At 42.7% G+C, this 24951-nt stretch overlaps 1 protein-coding gene and 1 pseudogene across 1 annotated transcript; both read left to right on the top strand.

The window, feature by feature from the left end:
• Window positions 1–1359: 1359 nt before the first annotated feature.
• On the top strand, window positions 1360–24815 carry LOC139476956 (cubilin-like). The gene is made up of 8 exons (XM_071259509.1): window positions 1360–1396; window positions 11685–11834; window positions 12429–12468; window positions 21616–21858; window positions 22372–22458; window positions 22875–23141; window positions 23406–23495; window positions 24718–24815. Exons 2-8 carry the CDS (start codon window positions 11739–11741, stop codon window positions 24813–24815), a joined length of 921 nt encoding a protein of 306 aa, XP_071115610.1. The 5' UTR covers window positions 1360–1396; window positions 11685–11738.
• LOC139476924 (uncharacterized) lies at window positions 15981–17502 on the top strand (annotated as a pseudogene).
• Window positions 24816–24951: the final 136 nt, after the last annotated feature.

The following is a 24951-nucleotide window of genomic DNA, read 5'->3' as shown; positions in this document are numbered from 1 at the left end:
TTGAATATGTTACACATAGGTCCATTTCATTCAAAGCTCTGAAATCGACTCGAGCATTATACTGTGAACCTCTTATTTGCATACAAACGTGAATGATATCAGAGTTGTCAAGAAGTATTCTGTATGATTGTCCACAAGTAGATAAATAATCTGTGTTTATATATGATTTCCAATGGTATATAACACATCTAGGTCGGCGAATAACGCACAAGATGGCAAGCCAAATCCTGAGCATACATCCAAGCGTTGTTCCGATGTCACTAAGCTGAGGATGCAATATTGGGTATCCTACTCTGATATTATAAGAGTAAATTTGTTCCAAATTGTGCAAAATATTTTCAACAGGTAAAATCACATGTTAAGAAGTACTTCAAGAGATGTTCTGGAACATGTGTTAGAAGATTATAGTGGAATCAGGCACACGTACCTAGAACATTAACGGAATTAAGGTTTCTGCGAGAAGAATTTGGTTTTGTCGGGATATATGACGTTCGATTTGCCATGAGTTGGACGATATTCACTCAATACCAATTATTGATACCTCATTGGAGAGGAACGTATATATGGCTTCGAGTGGTGTATCACACTTGAAGATCAGTGTATCACTAGTGAGATGACAAGTTCGTCGCAACGTTTTTCTTGTTAACATTCCAAATCATGTTTAGTATGTTTATGGGCTTTAAAAAAATAGTGGAGTTTGGATATGGAAGTGGGGGCGTGGGGGGTGGGGTGGGGGGGGGGTGGGGGTAGGGGGGGGTGTGTTAGTGGTGCTCGTGGGTCATACCTAGCCCACGGCCTAATATGTGGCCCTCGGAGTGAGTGAGTGAGTATGGATTTACGCCGCTTTTAGCAATATTCCAGCAATATCACGGCGGGGGACACCAGAAATGGGCTTCACACATTGCACACATGTGGGGAATCGAACCCTGATCTTTGACGTGACGAGCGGACGTATGAACCACGAGGTTACCCCATCGCCCTGTGTCTCAAGGAAATAGGTTGTTAATTCTCTGCCCCAGAAGTAACATAAATCGACAAGTCGTCAATATTTGACATCACATTAGTGTTAAACTTAGCATGTCATGTGAAGTGTAATAAGATGGTATATCACAGCACGAGACACTTTGTAGTATGAAATTGCGGTTGGTACGACCAGAATACACTTCAAATGTCGGGATAACCTCAGACACGTCTCGTAAGCAGGTTGGGTTTTTTCCGTTCGACAAAGCCTTTCAGTGTAAAATGCATGCTGTTTGGCTAATACGGGTACTTGGGTACGTAACCACCAGGGACTTGCATAAAACGGACGCACTCGACCATGACTGCTCACTCATAAAGAACTTCTCCTGTTGTATTGAAGTCGAGAGGAAGAACTAGAGCGGTATTATCTCACGGGGTAAGTACGCTTGTTTGTACCAGCATCTTAAAATATGCATGGTGACACGTCTAAAAATGCAGGACTACTGGTCGTCATGTATGTATAACTAGATAAACCTCTTGAGCCTCTTACATCTATTTCATACGATTTTGGGGCGAAAGGTATACCTGAATGTGTCTCAACGATCGTGTTTTTAATGTTCATTCCAATTTGTAATCTAATTGCTGTCCTCAGTAAGGAGGGTATCCCGTTGTCTATTCAGTAATAGGTGTGAAAAGATGAGGTTGCACACACTGATGTATCGTGTTAATATCTTGAGTTCCAACACCTTCATAGTCGGATTGCCCGGATGAAGCCAGTGTTATGGAATCCTAGAACGGTCGTTGTCACAATGTCGCAGTCGCATAAACCTGGAAAACAATGACGTAGGTTCAACGTCGCAACAGCGGGTTGCGTTTTGAATAAAATATTTTGTTTATTTTATCAATATGCGACAACGCGACATTTTTCGAGGTCAATATATGTCGCGTTGTCGCATTATCACCCCGTCTAATATATGAAATGCGTTAGAAAGTGCGACAACACAACGTTGTATTTTTCAGAACGGGACGATACGACAGTTGGTCACAATGTTGCGTTGACGATATCGCGATTTGGTTAATTTGGTCAGTTTGCCTGGGTTGGTAACACTGTTATAAGGCGACAACGCCTCCTAGGATTCCATACATTGGAATCGGTGAATTGGAGGATTCAGTAAACATTTAATATATGCTCTCCTTGCAAATGTTACTTGCATATTGAGAGCGGTCAGGTAGCCTAGTGGTTAAAGCGTTTGCTCTTCACGCCGAAGGCCCTGGTTCGATTCCCGACACGGGTACAATGTTTGAAGCCCGTTTCTCGTGACCCCGCCGCGATATTTCTGTAATACTGCTAAAAGCGGTGTAAAACCATACTCACTCACTCACTCACTACTTCCATATTTCGTCACAAATATCTGACGTTTTCTTTGACTTTAGTCTAATCTCATATTCTCCCGGTCGTATACTGACTAAGAACCTAGAATGAACATCGTATGCACATAAAACATAAGCTAGTGGCAGTTCATTGTGGGTAACATTAAAAATAAGAGAAAATATTTGTATACATTAAAAGTAAGCAGTGCACATTCATCATATATATCTACGATATCGATATCGTTAAGGTTGATTAGGTTTATATTGGTTCTAACATAATTGTTGATCTGTTGCACTTAATATATTTTACCAAAAACAACAAATAAATAAATGGTATGAAATTTTCCAGAATTGTACTATTACATAATACTGTATGTTAAAAATAATTAATTCTACCAAGACATTGAAGAATTCTTGATTCTGATTGGTTAATAAGAGGTATCCTTTTTCATATTAATATTTTTTTAAATTTAGTCTTTTCACACACGAAAACAACATTCGCATGAAAACATCTCCCTGACGACGCATCGATGCATATAATAATGGCTGCCGATAAAATTGTATACATTCGATATCAGAATAGCATCAGGTTAATGTTGAACTAGTGATTGGGATTGTCACCTGGGTCCACGTAATTTTTTGATAGCATTGTCACAATGAACATCTAGTTTGGCGGCCATGGACCACAAGTTCAGCCAAGTTCGGAGTGGAGAGAAAGAGAGGGAAATATTTCACACCAACTGCTAATTAGGGCAACTTCAAAATGATATTTATCCAACTTTTGCCATTTCTTACACCCTGTGAGCCCTAAATGGGAGTTCTCTTGGTGATATCAAAGAAATGAGTGAGTGAGTGAGTATGGTTTTACGCCGCTTTTAGCAATATTCCAGCAACATCACGGCGGGGGGACACCAGAAATGAGCTTCACACATTTTACCCATGTCGGGAATCGAACCCGGATCTTCAGCGTGACGAGCGAACGCTTTTAACACTAGGCTACCCGACCGCCCCCTCCAAGAAATGACTTATCGTGGGGATTTCCAAGAAATGACTCGGTTGAGGCTAAGCAGTGCAATTATGCAACAGTTTGCGATGAAATTGTCCTTTGGGAGAATGGACATAAACACACAAAAACTAATTTGATGTAGTCTCACTGCAGATAAGACCTCATATTTGTACATTTGAAACCTCGCGCTAATAGGAGGTATCTAAATCTACAGTAGAACTACATCAAACTACAAAACAAAGTAGATTTATCTCCTAATTACAATCGACCACAAAAACAACATGGTCACGAATACCAGCTATGGAGAAGTAGTTATATTACAGTAATTCATTTTTTTTATAGAAAACCCTGGATTTTTTTTTATAGAAAACAGTTTTATTTGAATCAAGTTGGGGACAAGTGATACTTGTACAAATATTTGCCCCTCCCTGTCAAAAAAAGTTTACTACGGCCTTGATATGTCACCTTGATGGCTTGCAAAAAATAGCATACTATCATCCGGCCCATGATAAAGGACAGTCACTATTCGTTATATACGGGAGGTTTCTGGTCATACTCCAACATGAGCCACAAGGAAAGAAATTTGCGGACATTTCGATCTCACACAAGTATACGCATAAATAATTTTACAGATAAAAAAATAACATTTAAAGTTTCACGGGTATTCATTATCATGAATCTTTTGAAAGATTTTAACATGTGTGAAGTTGGAGACTTGCACATGAAAAAGTGTACATTCACAATTTCTTCGATACGCTCTCCTTTGTCAACACAACTATTGCTGGTGTCATATGGCGTTGGCCACTTAAAAACTCGTTTTGCGTTTTGAAACGTTTTTTAATGATTACAATACGACTTTTATCTGACTGTCATGTCTTTACAATTACAATTCACAGCCCCTTAATGTTATTTTATGGCTTTAATACACCTAACATTAAGAACGCACATCAGAATACCTGAACACCGCGAGCATACAGAAAGACATTTGGGTTGACGTTTAAATTCATTCAGAAAGTCTCGACCTTGACGGATGAGCTAAATATATACACCTTGCCAGTTTGAGCGTGTATTTGTATGTGGATATTGTAATACAATATAAAGATTTGGTGCATCCTGAATTATTTACTCTTTCCTTTGGAGACGAACCCCTCTCAATCCAGAATAAGCAAAACAACTGCATGACTGATTTCGAGAAAAAATCACACGACGTTCCAGGAGGGGTAAAAAACAGTCGGTCTTGACTTGACCTGTACCCTAAGAAAACTCCAAATGTTATGTATTACGTGGGAAAATGAATATCGAATACCGAATGAATATCGAAATTTTTGTCTATACTCAACAACAAAAGTTCCTGTGACACGAATATTTCAGTGTACTTTTCAAACAAGTAAAGTTTGGTTTTCAATATTGTAGTACATGTATGGAATCAAGTCACAAAAACGCAACTGCTACAGAAAAGCATGCATACCATGCAAAAATTGACTTTTATGCAAGCCTCATGCATTTCACTACCCAAGAATGGGTATAAAAACATGTGCATTAACGGGATTCCATAGGCATTGTTTAGCATCGTGCTGACAACAACCACTCAGAAAAACAACAAAATTACGCAATTATTCAACATTAGAGACCGGGGTAATTTAATCTATATTTGCATTGTTGGATGATTTTTTGTTCGAAAATGAGCGTCTGTGAGCCATTGGTATGCTTGAAGCAGGATCGAGTCAACGTGATGTTGCAAGACATATTAACGTCCACAGAAACACCATTTGATGTGTATGGCAACGTTGGGAACACACGAATGCAGTCAGACACCATCCTCGGAATAGCAGGCCACGCGTAACCAATAATCGACAATACAACTGGATTCGAACAACACACCTACGAAATTGCTTCCAGCCAGCAACAGTGACTGCAAGAAGCATACCTGGCCTTCGACGAATTTCTTCACAAACCGTACGTCGTCGCCTTAGATGTGCAGGGATTATCGCCAGAAGACCCGCCTGACGTCCCATTTTGGCAGGAAACCATCGTCCAGCACGTCTACAGTGGTGTAGACAGCGTCTACGCTGGACGGTCATGCAGTGGGGACAAGTTCTATTAACTGACGAGTCTCGTTTTCACCTCAGCCACAGCAATTGACGGATTCGAGTGTACCGACGTCGAGGTGAACGTTACGTCAATCATTGTGTCATGGAAGAAGATCGGTTTGAGGGCGGCAGCGTTATGATATGGGGTGCATTACAGCAAGACAGAGGACCCGTTTGATAGTGGTAGAGGAAAATCTCAATTGACGAGACGAGGTCATCGGCCCTGTTGTTCTACCGTTTTAGAGTCGTCATGGCCCATTCATTACCTTTCAACATGACAACGCACGGCCTAATATTGCTCGACTTGTTCAGGATTTTCTTCAACAAAACAACGTGAATGTCATACCCTGGCCGGCTCGTTCCCCTGATCTCTCACCAATCGAGCTAATGTGGGATGAGATGGATCGGCGCCTTCGACGTCAACCACGTGTTCCACGGACACTTCAGGAACTTCGAAACATGCTCCAGCAGATATGGACAGATATCCCACAGGACTTTGTGCGACGCCTGGTCTATTCCATGAGACGAAGATGTGTTGCTTGCATCGCAACCAGAGTCCACACACGCTATTGACATTTTGGCATGTTCATTTTTTTCTGAAGTCTGTATGGCAAATTTAACCTTTTGAAAACTCACAGGAGTCTGTTATCTGTTGCAATCCGAAACTGTTTCAGATTTGGTAAAAAACATAACTCTGCATTAAATCGCTGTCCTCGATCTTCACATTTCCGATTGTTTCCATACATGCTGGCAAACCAATGACATGTCTAATATCAGTGTCTCTTTACTTGAAAATTGGATTTAGACTGACGAAGAATGAACAAATGTGGGCTTTGTGTTACACTGCCTTTTTGAGTAATTGTGACACAACCCCTCTGATAGAAAGTCTGCTGAAATGTAGCAGACTTGTTGTGACTTGTATCTTTATGGTAGGCGTTGAAGAAGGCGAGATTTTGTATCCATTTTCTATAATATTGAAGACCTTGTATTAAAATTACCACACAAACAAGCAGCGATTTGGTTAAATATATCCACCAAAATAATTTTTACATGACCCGGTTCATACTCAAAATAATCACCAATGAGTAAGGTATGACCAAAGTCATACTTAAGTTGAGAGACCGTTATATTTTGACCGCCACATCCTCCTCCTCGTCCTGTAGTCTGAAGAGATTGTTGAATAAACATTTATCTATAAACTACTAAAATGTTGGCTTATGGGGGTAGCCTAGTGGTTAAAGCGTTAGCTCGTCACACCGAAGACCCGGGTTCGATTCCCCGCATTGGCAACATGTGTGAAGCCCATTTCTGGTGTCCTCCGACGTGATATTGGTGGAATATTGCTAAAAGCGGCGTAAAACGATACTCACTCACTCACACACTCACTAACAAAAGTTGGCTAAGAATCAAGTTTTGATGATACAAAATATCATCCAACAATTATAGATTCAATTACCCCGGTTCGCAATGATGTGTAACCGCCGTAGGACCACAGTTCCATGATGGACGGTCATGTATGCAGTCATGGGCACTATGTTTTGTTTTGTTTATTTGTTTGTTGTTTAATGCCGCACTCAACAATATTCCAGCGACATGGCGGCGGTCTGTAAATAATGAAGTCTCGACCATACAATCCAGTGATTGACATCATGAGCATCGATCCATGCACTTGGGATACGATGACATGCATCATCCAAGTCAGCGAGCCTGAACATCCGATCCCGTTGGTAGCCTCTTGCGACAAGCATAGTCGCCTTTACGGCAAGCATGGGTTCCTGAAGACCTATTCTTTGGATGTACTGTGACAGAATCGTTGCACATTATTATCAGGGATCAACAACAACATTTGCTCCTGAAGATTGTAACAACTGAAAGCCCTTATGTCCGATCAGCGTCCAAGACGTCAAATGACAGAAGAAATCGTAAGGTGCCTAGGCATGCTTGAAACTGGAAGTCACGTTCCAAACGTCTTTGGTGTCAGTCAAAGTATGATCAGCAGGGCAAACAATCGATACCAGCGACATGAAGGTGGTCGCCAGCGTCCCATCACACAGAGGGAAGTTTCTCCTGATTGCAGCAAGACGCCATCACTTCATGACTGCCACCATACGTAGAAATGACCAGCGGAACGCCAGTGGCGTTAACGTTTCTACTCAGTCAGTCAGAAATCGTCTCCGTGTGGATGGACTCCGGTCGCGAAGGGTATGCAGTCAATAGAGGTGGAAGAGTCGATCTCAAACAGCGGGACCAATGACAGGTGTGCGCCACAGGGGTGACAGTCTGGATGTGTACCTTGGACCGCATACTTCTGGACCAGACTTCATCCTCTTGGACGATAACGCACTTCATTGTGCCAGTGTCGTTGATGCCTGCTTATGTGCCGGAGACCATTGTCCGCATGGAGTGGCCAGCCCGGTCAACAGACCTCAACCCTGTCGGAACGAGATGGATATCGCCCTCTCACAACGCTCCGTCCTCCCAGGAACTCTACAGGAACTCGGCAATGTTCTTTCTGAAGAGTGGTACAATCTTCCTTGTCAATCATCCAGATACCTATTGGGAGCATAAGACGATCACATACGGGATACTGAGAGTTTGTTTAACAGATTTATTTTCTGCTGGTAGGATTTTCTTAAAGTCTTTAAAGTCGGACGGCACATCTCGTGCAAGATAACTGATCATTCAGACTATTTATTATTACTTGCCCGTGAAGAGATCACCCGTTTAATAAATATACAGCTGTAATACAGATTGTGTAATACCAAAACGCGTGCTTATGTACTCTCGGAACACGTTTCACGAACAAATCAACATCAGCTCTCAACATCCCTTGGCTTATTCAACGACATTGCGTGTGGAGATGATAGATCACTTGGAGGAGCTTATGCACACTCGATGACCCCAGCAACCATGTTGCTAGGCTGACGTCACATGGCATTGTTTCGCCGGTGGATCTTGCAACAAAATTCCACAAATTACGTCATCGGATATTGTGACGTGATTGTAAACTTTGAGGTGCAAGGCCCCGTTCCACAAGGCGATCGTATTGTAACGCAACGACAGTCGTTAGTCTAAGTTAAAGTTTGTGAGTTGCGATAGCCTTAGCGCTACGATAATTTTGTGGGACGGACGCCTGAATTCTAAAGGTGGACCATTGAATGATATTAAATTCATACGTTTCAACTTTTGACGTGTTTGAAGTATTATTCTGTTAAAATCAATTGGATTATGCCATGGATCGTTTAGGTGTCTGCCTATTCACACTCATAAAAAACATTATAAATGGCAAGTAATAAATAAAGTACTAAACTCGCTCCCGTGTAAAACCAATTTTATGAAAGTCGTGAATAGTTGTGGTATCTGACTCGCTTTCGTTCGTCAGATACCACAACTATTCACTCGTTTCATAAAACTGATATTACACGGGAGCTCGTTTAGTATTCTATATATCTTGTACTCAGCGTTTGAGTATGCAATGAGAAACGTCAGAGTTTGGCTGCACGATCGTTCACGAATAGCCTCGCTACGACCCATTCTAGAGAACAAAACGAAGAAAGGCATATCCACACTATGGTAGTACCGCCTCAGCTGACAGTGACTGTCTTCAGCAATCTATGACTTTACCTTATAATATAGTGTCTATTTGACACATCTTTGATCACCTTTCAATGATCGGCCAATTGATCAATGACGACTAAAACATGTAACCATCATGGATTCATTGGCACCTCCCGAAATCTCTCCCGTCACGTTTATCGTGTCGGCCATTTTGACGCCCTGTACTTTGTTTATTACGACGCACTGTCATTGTGACTGACTTAATGAGGTAGTTCTTAACAGACCTTTCTCATCTTATGGTGATATTATTTGAATACATGAGTTGCGTAAGATGTTTCTGAAGAGTAAGTTGTGCATCCATACGCTCATGTCACCTCTCTTTTTGAATTGCGCCACATAGCTGGTTGTTGTATGGCTGTCAGTGTAAACATGGAGTCACACGTAGTAAATAAAATTGTATATAGATCTTGGCCAACATCCTTTGGGGTAAGAAATTGTGATAAAAATTACAAGAATTGACGTTCATACAGGAGGGACTTCACTCTACGAAGGTTCATACTCCAGTGAACTCACACAAAGTGAAAGTCAATTCTTAAATGTACATAAACACACATGAAAACCACACACACACACACACACACACACACACGCGCACACACACGCGCACACACACGCACACACACGCACACACACACACACACACACACAAACGCACGCACGCACGCACGCACGCACAGATATGATATTTATATTATTATATATATATATATATTCATATATACTCACACGCAAAAGAAACGCAAATCGAGTATGCAGTATTCATGTTATTGATTTTCAACAGTAAAGACAAGAAATACTAATAGGGCAAGATTGACAAAAATTTGACTGAAGACAGTTTGATGGATTAAAAAGGCAGATGACATTATTGGGTTTTTTTTCAAATGTTAAGGGCTCACACAGTTTCGGGTCAATGGCCAAAATGTCAGTCAATACCTGGTGTGACCACCATTAGCATTGATCACTGCCACCCATCTCCTGTACATTGAGTGGATCAGACGATTTGTGAAGGCCCTAGGGATCCTCCTGCACACATCCAGAGCAGCTGTGCGTAGTTCATCGGCAGTTGTAGGGACTAGGCGCACATTGTGCAGACGCCTTTGAACCTCATCCCACAAGTGTTCGATGGGGTTCAGATCAGGGCTGAGGGCTGGCCACGGTAGAACACGGATGTTGTGTTGTTGCAGAAAGGCCATGGTAGCTCTGGCAACATTGGGACGAGCGTTGTCCTGCTGGAAAATGTGTTGTTGATGTTGTGCAAAAAATGGAACAAGTGAGGTCTGATCACTTGGTCGATACACCGCTCAGCAGTGACGCCGTTTCCCCGACCTTGACCAACATTCAGAGAGCACATGGGTCAAAGTCTCGCATTAAGTCCAATCCCTGTCCATATCATGACGCTAGGTCTACCCCATGGATCCCTTTCCACAACGTTTCTGTCAGCGAACGATCACCTCGACGTCGCCAAATTCTGACTCTTCCGTCTGCATGGGAGACACAAAAGCGACTTTCATCAGAGAAGATGACACGCCTCCACTCAAGATGACGCCAATTGTGATGACCCTGTGCCCACTGCTTGTCGATGCCGTGGTTGGAGAACAGGACGGCGTGCTGGTCGGCGACATCTGAGGTTGTTGGAACGGAGACGTCGGATCACAGTGTCCCTGCTAAACATATATATAAAGATTATTGCACTTATACAGCGCGCGTGTGTGTGTGTGTGTGTGTGTGGCGGGGGGGGGGGGGGGGGGGGGCTGATGCCGATTTAAAGTGCTAGCCCACTGAGATACCATGCCGCAGTTTAAACATGAATACCCCACTCAGACACAGTATACTGACGACGAGCCGACCAGTCCTTGTTTTAGCCCGTTAATGCCGAGCGCCAGACAGGGTAACAACAAATACCATCTTTTAACGTCTTTGGGTATGACGTGGCCGGGGATCGAACCCCGGACCTTCCACTCTCCGGCCGGACGCTATACCACTAAACCACGGAGGGGGTCGGGCCAGGCTATTCTCCACGTAACGTCTTATACGGTGAGCAAGGCACCTCCATACTTCAAATAATGTTTGAAAAATTTGATGTTTTTCCGTGTTGCAGTTTTCAAGATAAGCAGAAACAGTACATACCGAATCCCTACAACACGCGTGCTTTTATACCCTGGTGGGGGCACGGGTGGCTCAGTCGTCTAAGGCGCCGCTATTCGCTGTGCAGAGTTGCGTCCCTTGGGCACGCCAGAAACCTATGACTGTGGGTTCGAATCCCGGTTCACCCCGATAATGTTTCTAGGTTTGTCAGCACCACACCCGTGCTCGTGGGTTTCACCGAAGTGGTAAACGTCTGAGACCTGCATCACTTCGGACTTTCCTCCCACATGAAGCTTACACGCCGCGATATAACTGGAATACTGTTAAAAGCGGCGTTAAACCCAACTCACTCACTCACTTATACCCTGGTTTACATAATCAATAGCATGATTGCTGCATGAAAGACACTTTTTGTCATCAGATCGTGCGTTTCTGCTGAGGTTGCGTTTGTGTTACATGTTTTCATATTTTCGTATCCGATTTAAACACCAGAAAGGTTGTTCTTGTATCCATTCGATTTTTGGATTTTTGCTGAGTACATATATTCATTTCAGTGCCCACTGTCAATCACACACGCGTGGATCAAGGTGCCCGTTTTCCCCGTGGGGATGAAGACCTTCTACTTGGGCGTGGCCACAGTGCTGGTCGGGCTGTGTCTAGTGCTTGTGTGTGACGCGGAACCTTACAGCCTCCTAAACTGGCTGGTAGGTACACCAGTAGATTATAGTTGTGTCATTTATAACGTAATCCAACTGTGAAGTACAAGATGTTTTTTTTATGACAGGCTTCTTTCATAATTGATGGTACATACCTACATACATTAAAATATTGAGGCTTAAATGTGCAGCAGTTAAACTTCCTCACTACATTCACACTTGACCCGTGAAGATTCCGGGGTAGAATAGGTCTTCAACAACCCATGCTTGCCGTAAAAGGCGACTATGCTTGAAAAAGGCGACTAACGGGATCGGGTGGGCAGGTTCACTGACTTGGTTGATGCATGTCATCGATCCCAAATGCGTGGATCGATGTTCATGGTATTAATCACTGGATTGTCTGGTCCAGACTCGATTACTTACAGACCGCCGTCATATAGCTGGAATATCGCTGAGTGCGGCGTTAAACAACAAAACAACCAACCAACCAACATTCATTAATTTAACTTCTATTAATAAGCCACTATTACTTGAAGCCACTATTGCTTAAAGATATTTATCACTTTATAAAACTTGCAGTTGAAATACAGTGCTCTAGTAATTTGTTTTCTCGATATTTATTTGTTTTTCGTGATGTTGCAGCGGATGTCTTCACTCCGCAAAAAACGCCAGGCGCAGTCAAGTGAGCATAAATCATTATCTCCTAATTCTAAAAGTCATGGTATATAGAGAACCATCACCGATTCTTACAACTTCGGTCGTTTTTTCACCTTGTTCATTTCATTTCACCTTCTGTTTTTTGGTTTAACTTCATAATGGTTTTAGGAATCTCTCCTTCTATATTGAGGATACTGACAATGGCTTTCGTAAAAACAGACAAGCTATATCAATGTTCATTTTGAAGAATATTCCTTGTGAATGCAAGTACTTATAAAAAGTTACCAAAATTAATAACCTGCAATGTGTACTTAAATGGATAAATGTGTATCTTTAAACATTCAGTGAACAATTATATCTAACTTGATCGATTTACTTAATTTCCATCTCTTTAGAAACACAGGAACATCTGACACACTAAATAAAACTAATGCATAATAATGATTGTAACATAGATGATTTGTTGTACTACTAAATCTTAAGAGACAACAATACAATACTGAAAATATTAGCATATTCACATTGTCAATTCCTACCTTTAAAGGAAGAGGATTATTTACGTAATTATAATTTCTTACTTTAAAGTTTACACTGTTTCTGTCATGCTGATTGGCTGAATGGACAGTCACACGTGGTCCGATATTTGGAGTTCACACACCTGTGAACGGACAAAAAAAGTTCACACGATGTGAACAATTTTTTTGTGAGATTGATCGTGCGAACGTTTGCCGGAACTGCTTTCCAGGGTTCCCCGAATTCTCGATCGGTGTTTACAATCAACCAGTTTTTCTACTTTCTTTGTGGGGCGGTCTGGTACCCTAGTGGTTAAAGCGTTAGCTCGTTACGCCGAAGACCCGGGTTCGATTCCGACATGGGTACAATGTGTGAAGCCCATTTGTGGTGTTCACCGCTGTGATATTGCTCACTCACTCACTCACTTACTCACACTACTTTCTTTGTAATCCTTACTTTTGTCAGCAATATAATTAATTTAGTATTTTCGCCTGGTCTGGTCATAAATAAATGCTTTGGATATGGAATTGCTTTCTATCGATACAAATAACGCAAGTGAAGACAATGAATTCTGTAAAATTACTGAGGTGAACGAAATTGATTAATTGAGCGATATTGACTTTGAAGCCTTGTTTTCGGAAATGACAGGAATCTAGCACCAAGACAATAACGAATGAAAACAATGTCGTTCCATGCTCAGATGTGGCCGCCGACACAGATCCAAGCCACTGCTCCTGGTCAATCATAAACGAAACCGAATCACTATTGTATCGGGGAAAAAATCCAAGATTTGAGAAACCATAAAACATAAAAAGGTCAGGAAAGAAACTTACATTAAAATTGTTTTTTTTAAATTGCCTACCTGTTTTACCGATTGGTCACTGGAGACGAGAACATATCTGTATAGACGGAATTACTGTTCCGAAAAGCGGAAGGAAGAAGGACGGGGCATAGAAATGAAGCTGGCATCAGGTCATACAGTAGGTCCATCTCGGGTGACAGGAAACACTAGCTTAGCAAAGTATTACACAAGACAAATATAACACAGCATGATGTTGAAAATTATCACAGAACACAAAAGTTTCAAATCAATCCCCACCAGTCCCTTCCACATGGTCCGAATTGGTTTCCGACAGTCCAAACACATGCCACACATTCATTAATCATGGGAGGGTTCATGTATCGGGGTGTTTTCCATAATTGTTCTATAAACTTAATTTTCAACAGCAGTAAGTATAACTTTCATCCTTATCTACTAGCCTCATAAAGAAACTGTGCACTGTGTGAAACTGTGCAGCTGTACACAGCATGTGCATCTCAAAATTCGCTGTCACTTTGGAAAGCATGATCTGTGGTCATTCAAAAATTCAAAACTTCTCAGGCGCAGACACAAGCAAATCATGCCAAGATTGACAGCTGCACAGCGTCATGAAGCCATTGGAATGATCCGAGCGGGAACGAGGCAACAACAGGTGGCAACATATTTCTAGTGCCATCGTAACACGATATCGGCATTGGTGAGGCGTTATCAGAACACAAATGACGTTGCCGACCACCCACGTTCAGGACGTCCCCGAGTAACGACGCCAAGACAGGACAGATGGATTCGAGTTACACATCTCCGACACAGGTTCTAAACGGCAGTAACGACGTCCCAGACAATTCCTGGACTGCGCCGTATCCATCCCAAAACTTTCAGAAATCGTTTACGTCAGTACGGGATTCGACCACGACGCCCTGCCATACGTCCCACCCTGACACACCGTCATCACGTCATCCGTCTAAGATGGTGTCGAAATCATGTTCGCCAACCTTGAATATGGTGGAGAAATGTTGTCTTTACAGATGAATCGAGGTTCAACATTTCCCACAGTGACGGACGCCAACGTGTCTACCGGCGTTTGGGAGAACGTTATGCACGCAACTGTATTGTGGAGAGGAATCGTTTTGGAGGTGGCTCTGTGATTATTTGGGGTGTGATAACAGCACGACATCGAACCCCTATGGTGGTTGCTCAGGGCAATCTCACCGGTGTTGGCTACAGAGATCAGATTCTGAGGCCTGTGGTCATTCCTTTCCTGCAACGTCATGGCCCGGGATTGACATTTCAACAGGACAACGCTCGTCCTCACACGGCTAGGGTCGCAATGGATTTCCTTCACCATAACAATGTCATGTTACTGCCATGGCCTGCAAATTCTCCAGATCTCTCCCTAGTAGAGCACGTGTGGGATGAAATGGAGCGCCGTCTGCGTCGTCTTCCACATCCTTCAGATAACGTCCGTGACTTGGCACAGGACTTGAGGAGGATATGGCAGGCCATTCCCCAGGCCTTCAATGCCCATTTGGTGGACTCCATGCGTCGCCGATGCACTGCTGTGATTCAAGCACAGGGTGGTCATACCCGTTATTGACTTTGTGACTTTGTCGTTTGACCCCCTACTCCATTTTGATCTTCTGACGTCATCGTAACAGATGTTGTTCAGGTCCCGTTGACATTTTCTTATGGTCCGATCATTCAGCTGCTAAAGCGTCTGCATCTTTTTGTTCTTGCTGTGTTGTATTTCAATCCAGAATATATTTTCTCCATGCACAGTTTCTTTATGTGGCTAGTATATATGCTACCGTTCGACTCGAAATGCACCTCTTTACATACTTATGTGGCGTCGTATATAAACCATCGCTTGAAGGTTGACCTCGCCTCGAGGTCATGCGCCAACGCAGGTTTGCTTGGCATGTATTAATGTAAGCAGAGTTAGCTCCCCTTGGTAGCTCGCCTGTCTTGGGAGGCTCGCCTGGGTTTCGCGCTCGTAAATGTCGTCAAGCGTTCACCTGTGTCCTGTCGATGTGTGACAAGTGTACAGTTCCTCCAAACCTAACTGGCGTGGTGGCAGCGGGTTTGAACTCACGTCTAAAGAAGCAGGCGGCACAACGAGCTATAGTACTTGCATACTTTCACTGAACGTGATCAACAGGTCAGGCGGTAGAGTGCCTGGATAACGCAGAGTAAACAAGACTGTCATTATGGCCAACGCTCAACGTGCACCGAAGCAATGGTGCCTCGGTAAGATTGAGACTGTAAATTCTTTCGAGAACTGGAGGCAAAATCTCCTTTATACATTATCTTTGGACACAAATTTTACTCCATGTCTTGCCGACGGGGCAGTCTGGCATAAAAAAACTAGGGCCACGCCACTCAGGGGCAAGACTGACGACGGGGAAGACGTCCGTGAAGCTATTAGAAGAACTGCAAGACAAAAGGTTAGCAGTTTGGAGCTCATGCTCGGCCAGATTGCCAATTATTGTCCGATAATTTCCCGGAGCACCATAATAAAATCCTCAACGTCTGTAGATGCCATATGGCATGCCATACGCCTACATTTCAGGTTCCAAGCAACTGGCGCTCATTTCATTGACTTTGCCGAAATCAAACTTGAAACTGACGAGAGACCGGAAGATTTGTATCAGAGACGTATGGCTTTTGTGAAGGACAATTAACTCTGCCGTGAAGGGGGAATAACCCACCATGGCAATGCACCTGAAGAGGACGAGGAACTGTCACCATCGTTAGAAAATTTTGTTGTGCTCACATGGCTGAGGCTAATACATGTTGAACTTCCAATGCTCGTCAATCAACGTTATGGGACTGATCTTCGTCCACGAACAATTTCCTCTTTGAAACCTGAAATCTCACAGGCTCTCGATTCGCTTTTAGATGAAATCCGCACAGCAGAGGATGCTAAGGTTATGAGGACAAACACTTCACAACAGCGCTCGTCATTCTCACGTTTTACTAAAGCACAACAAACGGCTAGAAAGTTTCCAAAATCATGTCCACTGTGTAAAGCTGCAGGACGCAGCGATCATGTTCATTATCTCAGCGAGTGCAAGTTCCTTCCAGATCATGACCGGAGATACATGGTCAAAGCGAGACAAATTGCCAGTATACTTGACGACCCTACTGACGATGCTAGTGATACGGTTGAAAATGTGTGTGCAGAGCCATCCACCGAACCTGTCTCCACTCTTCGTGTGCAAGTCCGTCAGTCACACTATATGTACTGTTTCTGTGGCCACCGGACGGCACGAGTCACTGTAGATAGTGGAGCTACTGGTAATATGATCCGCCCCTCAACAGCAACAGGCTTCGGCGCTGACATGAAGACTAGCGCTCTCAGTCAGCCCTTCAGGCAGATGGCTCTTCCCCACTGAAGGTCATTGGAGAGACAAGAATCCTTTTCACACGCGACAATAAGGAGTTCGATTTTGGGAGGCAAAACATCAGATCATACTTGGTGATGGTTCGACATACACATACGGTTCCACAGAAACAACTGGTGACAAACATGCTGTGAGACGAGCTTGTGTACTCAGAGCCCCAGACACTTCTACTACCATATGGCCTGGAGATTTTATTGAGGTGCCGTTTCCCGAAAGCTTTGCTCCTGCGGAATTCACATTTGCCATAGAACCCCGCATAGATACCAGACCTGGACGCTCTACCTTGTCATCTACTTGGCCAGAATTTGCAATTATCTCAAGCGTCATACAAAGATGCAGGTATCCAAGTAGAATACCTCAACCCTTCTTTCCTAATCAAGAAGTCCAGTGGTGGTTATAGATTGGTGACCACCTTCTCTGATGTAGGACGATACAGTAAGCCACAACCTTCTGTCTAAGACAGATTGCCAAAGTGGAAGTACATTATAACCACAGATTTAACCAAGGCCTTTTATCAGATTCCTCTGTCCAAAGAATTGATGAAATACTGCGATATAGTGACCCCGTTCCATGGTGTGAGAGTTTATGCCAGGTCTGCAATGGGAATGCCGGGCTCTGAAACTGCGTTGGAGGAGCTCATGTGCCACGTACTAGGGGATCTTTTAGAGGAAGGGGTGATTGCTAAGCTTGCCGACGACCTTTATTGTGGTGCTGATAGCCCGGATGAGTTACTTTGTCATTGGAGACGCGTACTTGAAGTGCTCAAACACAACAATCTCAGATTATATCCTAACAAGACAGTTATTGCTCCCAGGATAAAAAACATCCTAGGATGGCAATGGCACCAAGGATCCATTCAAGCAAGTCAACACTGCATATCAACTCTGGCTTCTTGTTCACCTCCGGAAACAGTGAATGGCTTACGGTCATTTGTAGGAGCTTACAAGGTCTTGTCCCGTGTAATATCTGGTTGTTCCACACTCCTTGCCCCACTTGATGCTGACGTGGGCGGTCGCCAGTCCAGTGAAAAGCTTCTGTGGTCTGACTCTTTGCTCGATGCCTTCAAAACAGCACAGACTGGTCTCGCATCCAACAAATCCATAGTACTGCCTCACCCCGATGACCAACTCTGGATTGTAACTGATGGTGCTGTTAGGAAGCCAGGAATTGGAGCAACACTATATTGTAACACGTAGTGACTCGCCACGACTAGCAGGTTTCTTCAGTCCCAAGCTTCTGTGACAACAGGTCGCATGGTTACCATGTGAAGTGGAAGCCCTTTCAATTGCTATCGCTACCAAGCATTTCAGTCCTTTCACTATCCAGTCAAAACACAAAGCATGTATCCTTAACGACAGTAGACCATGTGTTTTGGCATTTGAGAAGTTATGCCGTGGGGAGTTCTCTGCTAGTCCTCGGGTGTCTACCTTCTTATCGACAGTTAGCCGCTACCAAGCAATGATACAACACCTTGCTGGTTCTGCAAATGTGCCATCCGATTTTGCAAGCAGAAACGCACCAGAATGTGACATTCCTTCTTGCCAAATCTGCTCCTTCATTGAGCGCACAGAAAGCTCTGTTGTTCGACAACTGTCTATAGAGAACATCATGAATGGAACTACCCGCCTTCCTTTCACAAGCAGGTCTGCTTGGCGTTCCTTGCAAGAGGAGTGCCAGGATCTTCGACGAATACATGCTCATCTTCTCCAAGGTACCTGACCATCCAAGAAGGTCATAAACATCAGGGATATCAAACGATACCTAAATGCAGCAACCATCTCCAAGGATGGATTGCTTGTTGTCCAAAAATCTTACCCACTCGGTTCACAAGTATTAGACGGAGTCCTGACTGCCCTTCCCATACAACTGGATCACCCATCTGCACACCAACTCAAGCAAGTAGGCCATAAATACTTCTTTGCTTTAGACCTTGACAGATCCATAAACAGTGTCTCAAACTCTTGGCACCGGTGCGCCTCCTTGCGTAAGACACCTCATGTTGTTGTAGACCAAAGCACCAGTGATCCGCCTGAAACTGTTGGGTTTGCATTTGCGTCAGATGTTATGCGCAGGGAACGACAACTCATCCTCGTTCTACATGAATGTGTCACATCCTACAATGCAGCGTGCATCATTACCGATGACCATGGCTCCAACTCCCAAGGTCGGAGGTTCACAAAGTTTAAACAGCGTTTACTAATAATTAGTGACTAGGTAACTATGTAAACTTCTGATTATTGATTTATATATTTGTTTGTAAACGTATCATGTAAATAATTAACATTGGATTTTTTTACACGTAAAGTTATTTCTGAAGCACTGTTTCTCTCAGAGAATATTTCCTTCGCACCACATCTTAAACAGGTACAACGTTATGTATCAGTACAGTCAAGTCTCGTTAATCCGAAACTCGTTAATCCGACAATCTGCTTTATCCGACACAAATGATGGGAATCGATTAAATTAGTGTTATTTAGACCCGTTAATCCGACAGTCTCGCACTCCGACTCCAACACACCTGATTTACAACGAATTTCTGAAATCCCTCATTTATCAGTCTCGTTAGTCCGACACAATGATCCACGTACTCCGTATCTGCATATTTCAACGGCTGCAGAGATAAACTTGTTTAACAATAAACAATCACTGCTTTAGATAAACAAAACAATATCAATCACATGCCTAGGTTACTTCAATCTCATTAAAATCGGATACAAGTTCTCGCTACCGCTGCGGACATCCCATTACAGGTCACGTCAGAAAGACCTTTCGCGAACTTTGACCGACCAATGAAATTACTAACAGGAAGTCGACATTAGCCACTAAGAAAGCAGCTTTCTTAAGCATTGCGGCACTAGTTTCAAATTGGTGACTTCCATTTCAGACTTTGCTTTAAAAAGTATTTTGAATCAGTCATTACAATCCGTAACAGTAGTTTTGTGTTAAACTTAAGAGGCAAACTCCCGCTGACAATGTAACACTACAATATGAATATTTCCTTTACTCGTTATGTTTAATTTTTCTATTTAAAATACTTCCTTGCACGTTTCAGACATGACACTACCTGTAAGCCTATTACGACTGTTCAATATTAAACTGATACTATCGTGTCATGAGAGGTTATCACGCTTGTGTGTTTTGGGGAGGGTACATACTAGTATCCTGAATAAATATTAAGAATGAACATTGTTTTCATCGAGCCTAGGCGAGCTTAATACATAGCGTTTCTTCCTAATACAGGATACTTACTCTTCCCAAACACACAATCGTGATAAGCTCATTATCATATAATGTCATTCTTCAATTCTGTGCTCGAAAGTCTCTTTCCATCTCTCACAAACATTTCCTCAACATTCAAGTTTTCCTGGTATGTGCGCATTTATATAATAAGAGATGTGTAAGTCGGACAGTGACAGTAGCCACTATAGTTCCAACTGAAACCTGTTTCTTAGGCAGCGGCGTAACTACATGGAAAACAACTGCCCTTCATCAAAGGGAAGCTACTCTAACCCTAGTCTATGAAACGTCACGGCCACAGCCAGACGTTGTTGACAGTCGGCCTGTCCTGTCATAACATTACGAAGTGCAGTCAAATGTACCTACACACAGCGATAAAACGGAACAAGGTAGCAATTCGAACATATTTCGGCAAAATCCAACTCTTTTAATTTGTTGAAAAGGTTCCAAGCCGCAGAGGTCTACAAGCAAAGATATGACTACTGTTCCCGCTTGGCTAGTGCCCTCGCAAAATTGTTTCGCAATTTATAAATCCAAAGTTGCCCAAACTTCTGAAGTGAATTAGCTACGTCACCATTAAGACACTGGTTTTCACTATATTAAACAATTCTTTCAATAATGAAAGCAATTATCACAGTAGTTTTTTCCAGATTCTCGATGGTTAATTCCGACTCGATCGCTGAATGACAAGGGCGATGCCATGTTTGTTAATGATTATTGTCCCATGCTTTCCTTGTGATCTATGTCACCAGACAGATGAAATACCACTGAACATGTACACCATACAACCGGTGTGTTACTGTTTCGAATACCGACTCTTGCCCTTGTTCTTGGTCAGCCGGAAGCCATTGCAAAGAAAATACCCAATGTATTAGTCTATTACCTCCGTGGGTGAGGTGAGGAAATTTGTTTGACACCGTTTGTGCAAGCAACATAGTTATAGACATAGACGTGCAGATGGTTACAAATGCTAATCTCTGTTACAGTTCCAGTCTGTTTTAACTTGTAACCTGATCCCCCAAATGAAGATGCATGTACAACTGTACACAGAAATATATATTTATTTGTATAACCTCCACAACTCGTTCCGTTTGTTGTGACTTAATTGTTGATTTTGATTTTGTCCGTGTAATACTGGAAAACACTCATTATAACCTTGGCATCCCTTATCGCACATTTTGACAACATCGATGTGTTGCAGACACATGTGATCGAGTATATCACACAACGTCAGGGAGTTTGGATACTTACTCTGTGTCACTCGCACAAGGCACGGACTGTGAATACATCGTTCGTCCCCCCTACTACCCCTTCTTCATGACACTGTACTTGCGTCCATTACCTATGACGTACAACTACATGGACAACAACGGCAATTGTTCTGACAGCTATGTGGAGATCAGCGGCACACAGTACTGCGGAGCTATTGATGGCCAGTACAGCTGTAAGAAATATACTGTACTATTGTTATATCATTTTTTAAATATAGGGTGTCGCATTGTTATAAATGTTTGCATTTAGAGCAGATAAGCTAAACGAAATTGAAGAATATGGTTTGTTTGTTTGTTTAACGTTTAATGTATTCCATGACGGCGGGCTGTAAATATTCGAACCTGGATTAGACCATCCAGTGATTGATATTATAAGCAACGACTCACGTCGTCATGTGAGTCGCGATGAAACGCAATCAATCAGATCACAGAGCTTGGCCACACGATCCATTAGCTAGCCCTTTATAACCATCATACACCAGCATTTGTTGCTATGGACCTGTTATAACCTGAAATCCCCACGGGTCGTCGAACATGTGAAGCAAATGGAACACACTTATCAGCCTTGAAACGCTCTACTGAAAATCAAAACTGATCATTTAACTGACACTTATATAGGAATTTGTAATTTGTCATAAGGCCCTACCTCACCAAAAAATAGAAATCGTAAATTGATATGTTTCCAGTCTCAGCAGATGAGGCTGGGCTACCTGTGCGGTGTCATCACTCTGTAAATTCAGAAGAATTTAACATCTACTTCAACACAAGGCCCCGTAAGTATCTCAGATGACAAATACGTGATTAAGGATTAATTAGATTTATTGCACCTGAAATGCATCTTCAAATACTAATATAAGATGCTACGAGATAAATCCCAAAGAACAATAACGAATGAGGCCTGGTTTACGTCACAATAAACATTGTGCTATCATAGCGTCATTTCTTGACATTCGAACATACCTCTCGCATATTGATGATGTCGTAATTGGATAACGGTATTTTTAGTGGGTAGTGAGTTGTTCCCCAAGATGTAGCTGGGCAAAAGTGGCCAAAAGTGGGCGAGAAATTGCAATCTGTTTTGGAAGGAGGTACCGATAATAGGCGCAAAATGCGTGAGAATATTCAGAAAATACAAACTTAACCTGCCTGTTCATCAGTTGCATCCAAATGAACAATGTCACTTTCTCAGTTTCATGTATTATAATGCTGACCGACACTACGGGCTACATCAACAGCTACCCTGGTTATGGCGATGAAATCCTATGGGGTTCCATCTACACCGGCACACACTGCGTCTTCACAATAAAGGTGGACGACGTTGTGGGTCAGACAATTGTCTTTAGTCTCAATCAGTTCCACCTGGAGGACCCTGACAACAGCACATCTGTCTGTAATGAATATGTGGATATGAATGGCGAAGAGAGACTGTGTGGATACCAAATTGGGACTCGAATTTGTAAGTGCAGGGTTTTTATCATTTTCAATCAATTAAAACACATTTGTTCTTATGATTAACGAAGGGCAGATTTTGTCTAAGAAATCCGGAGTTGTCAGGGACTTTCTGACAGAAACACAACTATTATCTTTTGTATATTGGTGACACTTGCCCAAAAATTTATACCAAATAACTATGTTGTAATTGACCTGGTTAAAATGTGACAGGGGTGTAATAAGCTCCATTGTGTCATTTAAAAACTTATCATACCTCCTTTTGTTACAGTCAACTTTGATGGTACTTTTGTCGTGACCTTCACCAGTGACAATAGTCAGACAAACATGGGCTTCGACATCCATTACAACATCGTGCCAGGTGACTATTTCATTAATGGTGTATAGAAAACACTTGTCTTTTCCACTTTGTAGGACTGTCATTGACATGATGCACATGTTTCAATCAGAATAATCACTCACAGACATTACTCATATTCTGAAAGCATTGGGGTAGCCTTGTGGTTCAAGCTCTCCCTCGTCAGGTCGAAGGCCTGTGTTCGATTCCCCACATGGGTGCAACGTGAGAAGCTCATTTCTGTCGTGATAGTGTCAGAATATTAAAGAGTCAAATTAAAAACTTCAGATTTTTAAAAGTAATCCCATATATTATATACAACGGATAAATGTATCAGAGAAGGTAATTTTTAATCATTAATGTCAAAAGAAGGATATTTATTAACGGTGGTAACCATAATTTGTTCCAAGCACCTACGGTATTCGGTAATAACATCAACAGTTTCAATCATAAGTCCCAAGCACGAGAATCTGATGGCACACAAGTTCAGTAGCGTGTATGGCCACCATGTGCGTTGACAACTGCCAGACAACGCCTCCGCATGGACCTTGTGATGCTTGTGAACACATGATTGGGAAGACGACGCCATTGTGTTGGAGGATTAAACCGTTTCCATGTGCTGCCATGAAAGGCAGAAGTTCTGGTGACAGTACCTGGTCGCGGTAAGCAGCAGCGATCAGGTGGCCAGGGATGACACGAAGCCTCGAACGTGCATTGCCACAAAAATCCGCTTCCGCTTCGAAATCTGTCAACTTCCTGTACACAACACTGGGCGTAACGTTCATGACGACGCCTCCACACCCTCGCCCTACCATCAGCAAATCGAAGATTAAATCAGGATTCATCACTGAAGACGACTTGATTCCAATTCCAAGTCTATCGTAAGTGTCGCTGTGCCCACAATTGACGTTGACGTCTATGTAATTGAGTCAGAGTCGGCCCGCAGTATGGCCGTCGTGACAAAACTTTCTTCATGAGGGCAGCCTGGAACAGAAAAAACTGATATGATCAACAATCCACGCTGTTGGGGCAAGATGCCATCAACCAAATCACAGAGCCTGACCACCCTCTCCATTGTGTCGTCTCTTGGAGCAGAGGTTGCTTGGGGCCAGTTCAAACACAGAATCCCCACGGGGATCCAGTTAAACAAGTTGTTTGGGCCATATTTCAATTTCATTTATCCGTTGTTTTTGGATAAAAGATTAACCTTCGTTTGATCACTTTGATGAGTTTTGTCTCATTGCAGCGACCTACATCGATGTGTCATCACAATCTGATGACGTGAATGGTCATCCATATAAATGCCGTGTCAAACTTTCTAATATTGCGTACGTCGCTATATAAGTGCAACAATCTTGGACGTGACGTTAAACCCCATTTCACCTCACCTCTAATATTGCGTAAAACTGTATTCTTTCGTTTGCCATGTGATTGTTCAGTAAATATTATTCAGTCTCGAGAAACATGATGCTTCTGGAAA

The sequence above is a fragment of the Haliotis cracherodii genome, unplaced genomic scaffold (genome assembly GCF_022045235.1).
Source record: "Haliotis cracherodii isolate W230 unplaced genomic scaffold, xgHalCrac1.p SCAF_30, whole genome shotgun sequence".
NCBI lineage: Eukaryota > Metazoa > Mollusca > Gastropoda > Lepetellida > Haliotidae > Haliotis > Haliotis cracherodii.
Note: the sequence above shows the minus strand (reverse complement) of the source record. Positions and strands in the feature narration are given on the sequence as shown.

Bases quoted from the DNA above. Each gene is read 5' to 3' on its own strand.
- LOC139476956 (XM_071259509.1), top strand. From the start codon at position 11,739: ATGAAGACCTTCTACTTGGGCGTGGCCACAGTGCTGGTCGGGCTGTGT. The intron at 12,469-21,615 runs GTGAGCATAAAT...GATGTGTTGCAG, and splicing joins AAAACGCCAGGCGCAGTCAA to ACACATGTGATCGAGTATAT. The intron at 22,459-22,874 runs GTAAGTATCTCA...TCACTTTCTCAG, and splicing joins CTACTTCAACACAAGGCCCC to TTTCATGTATTATAATGCTG.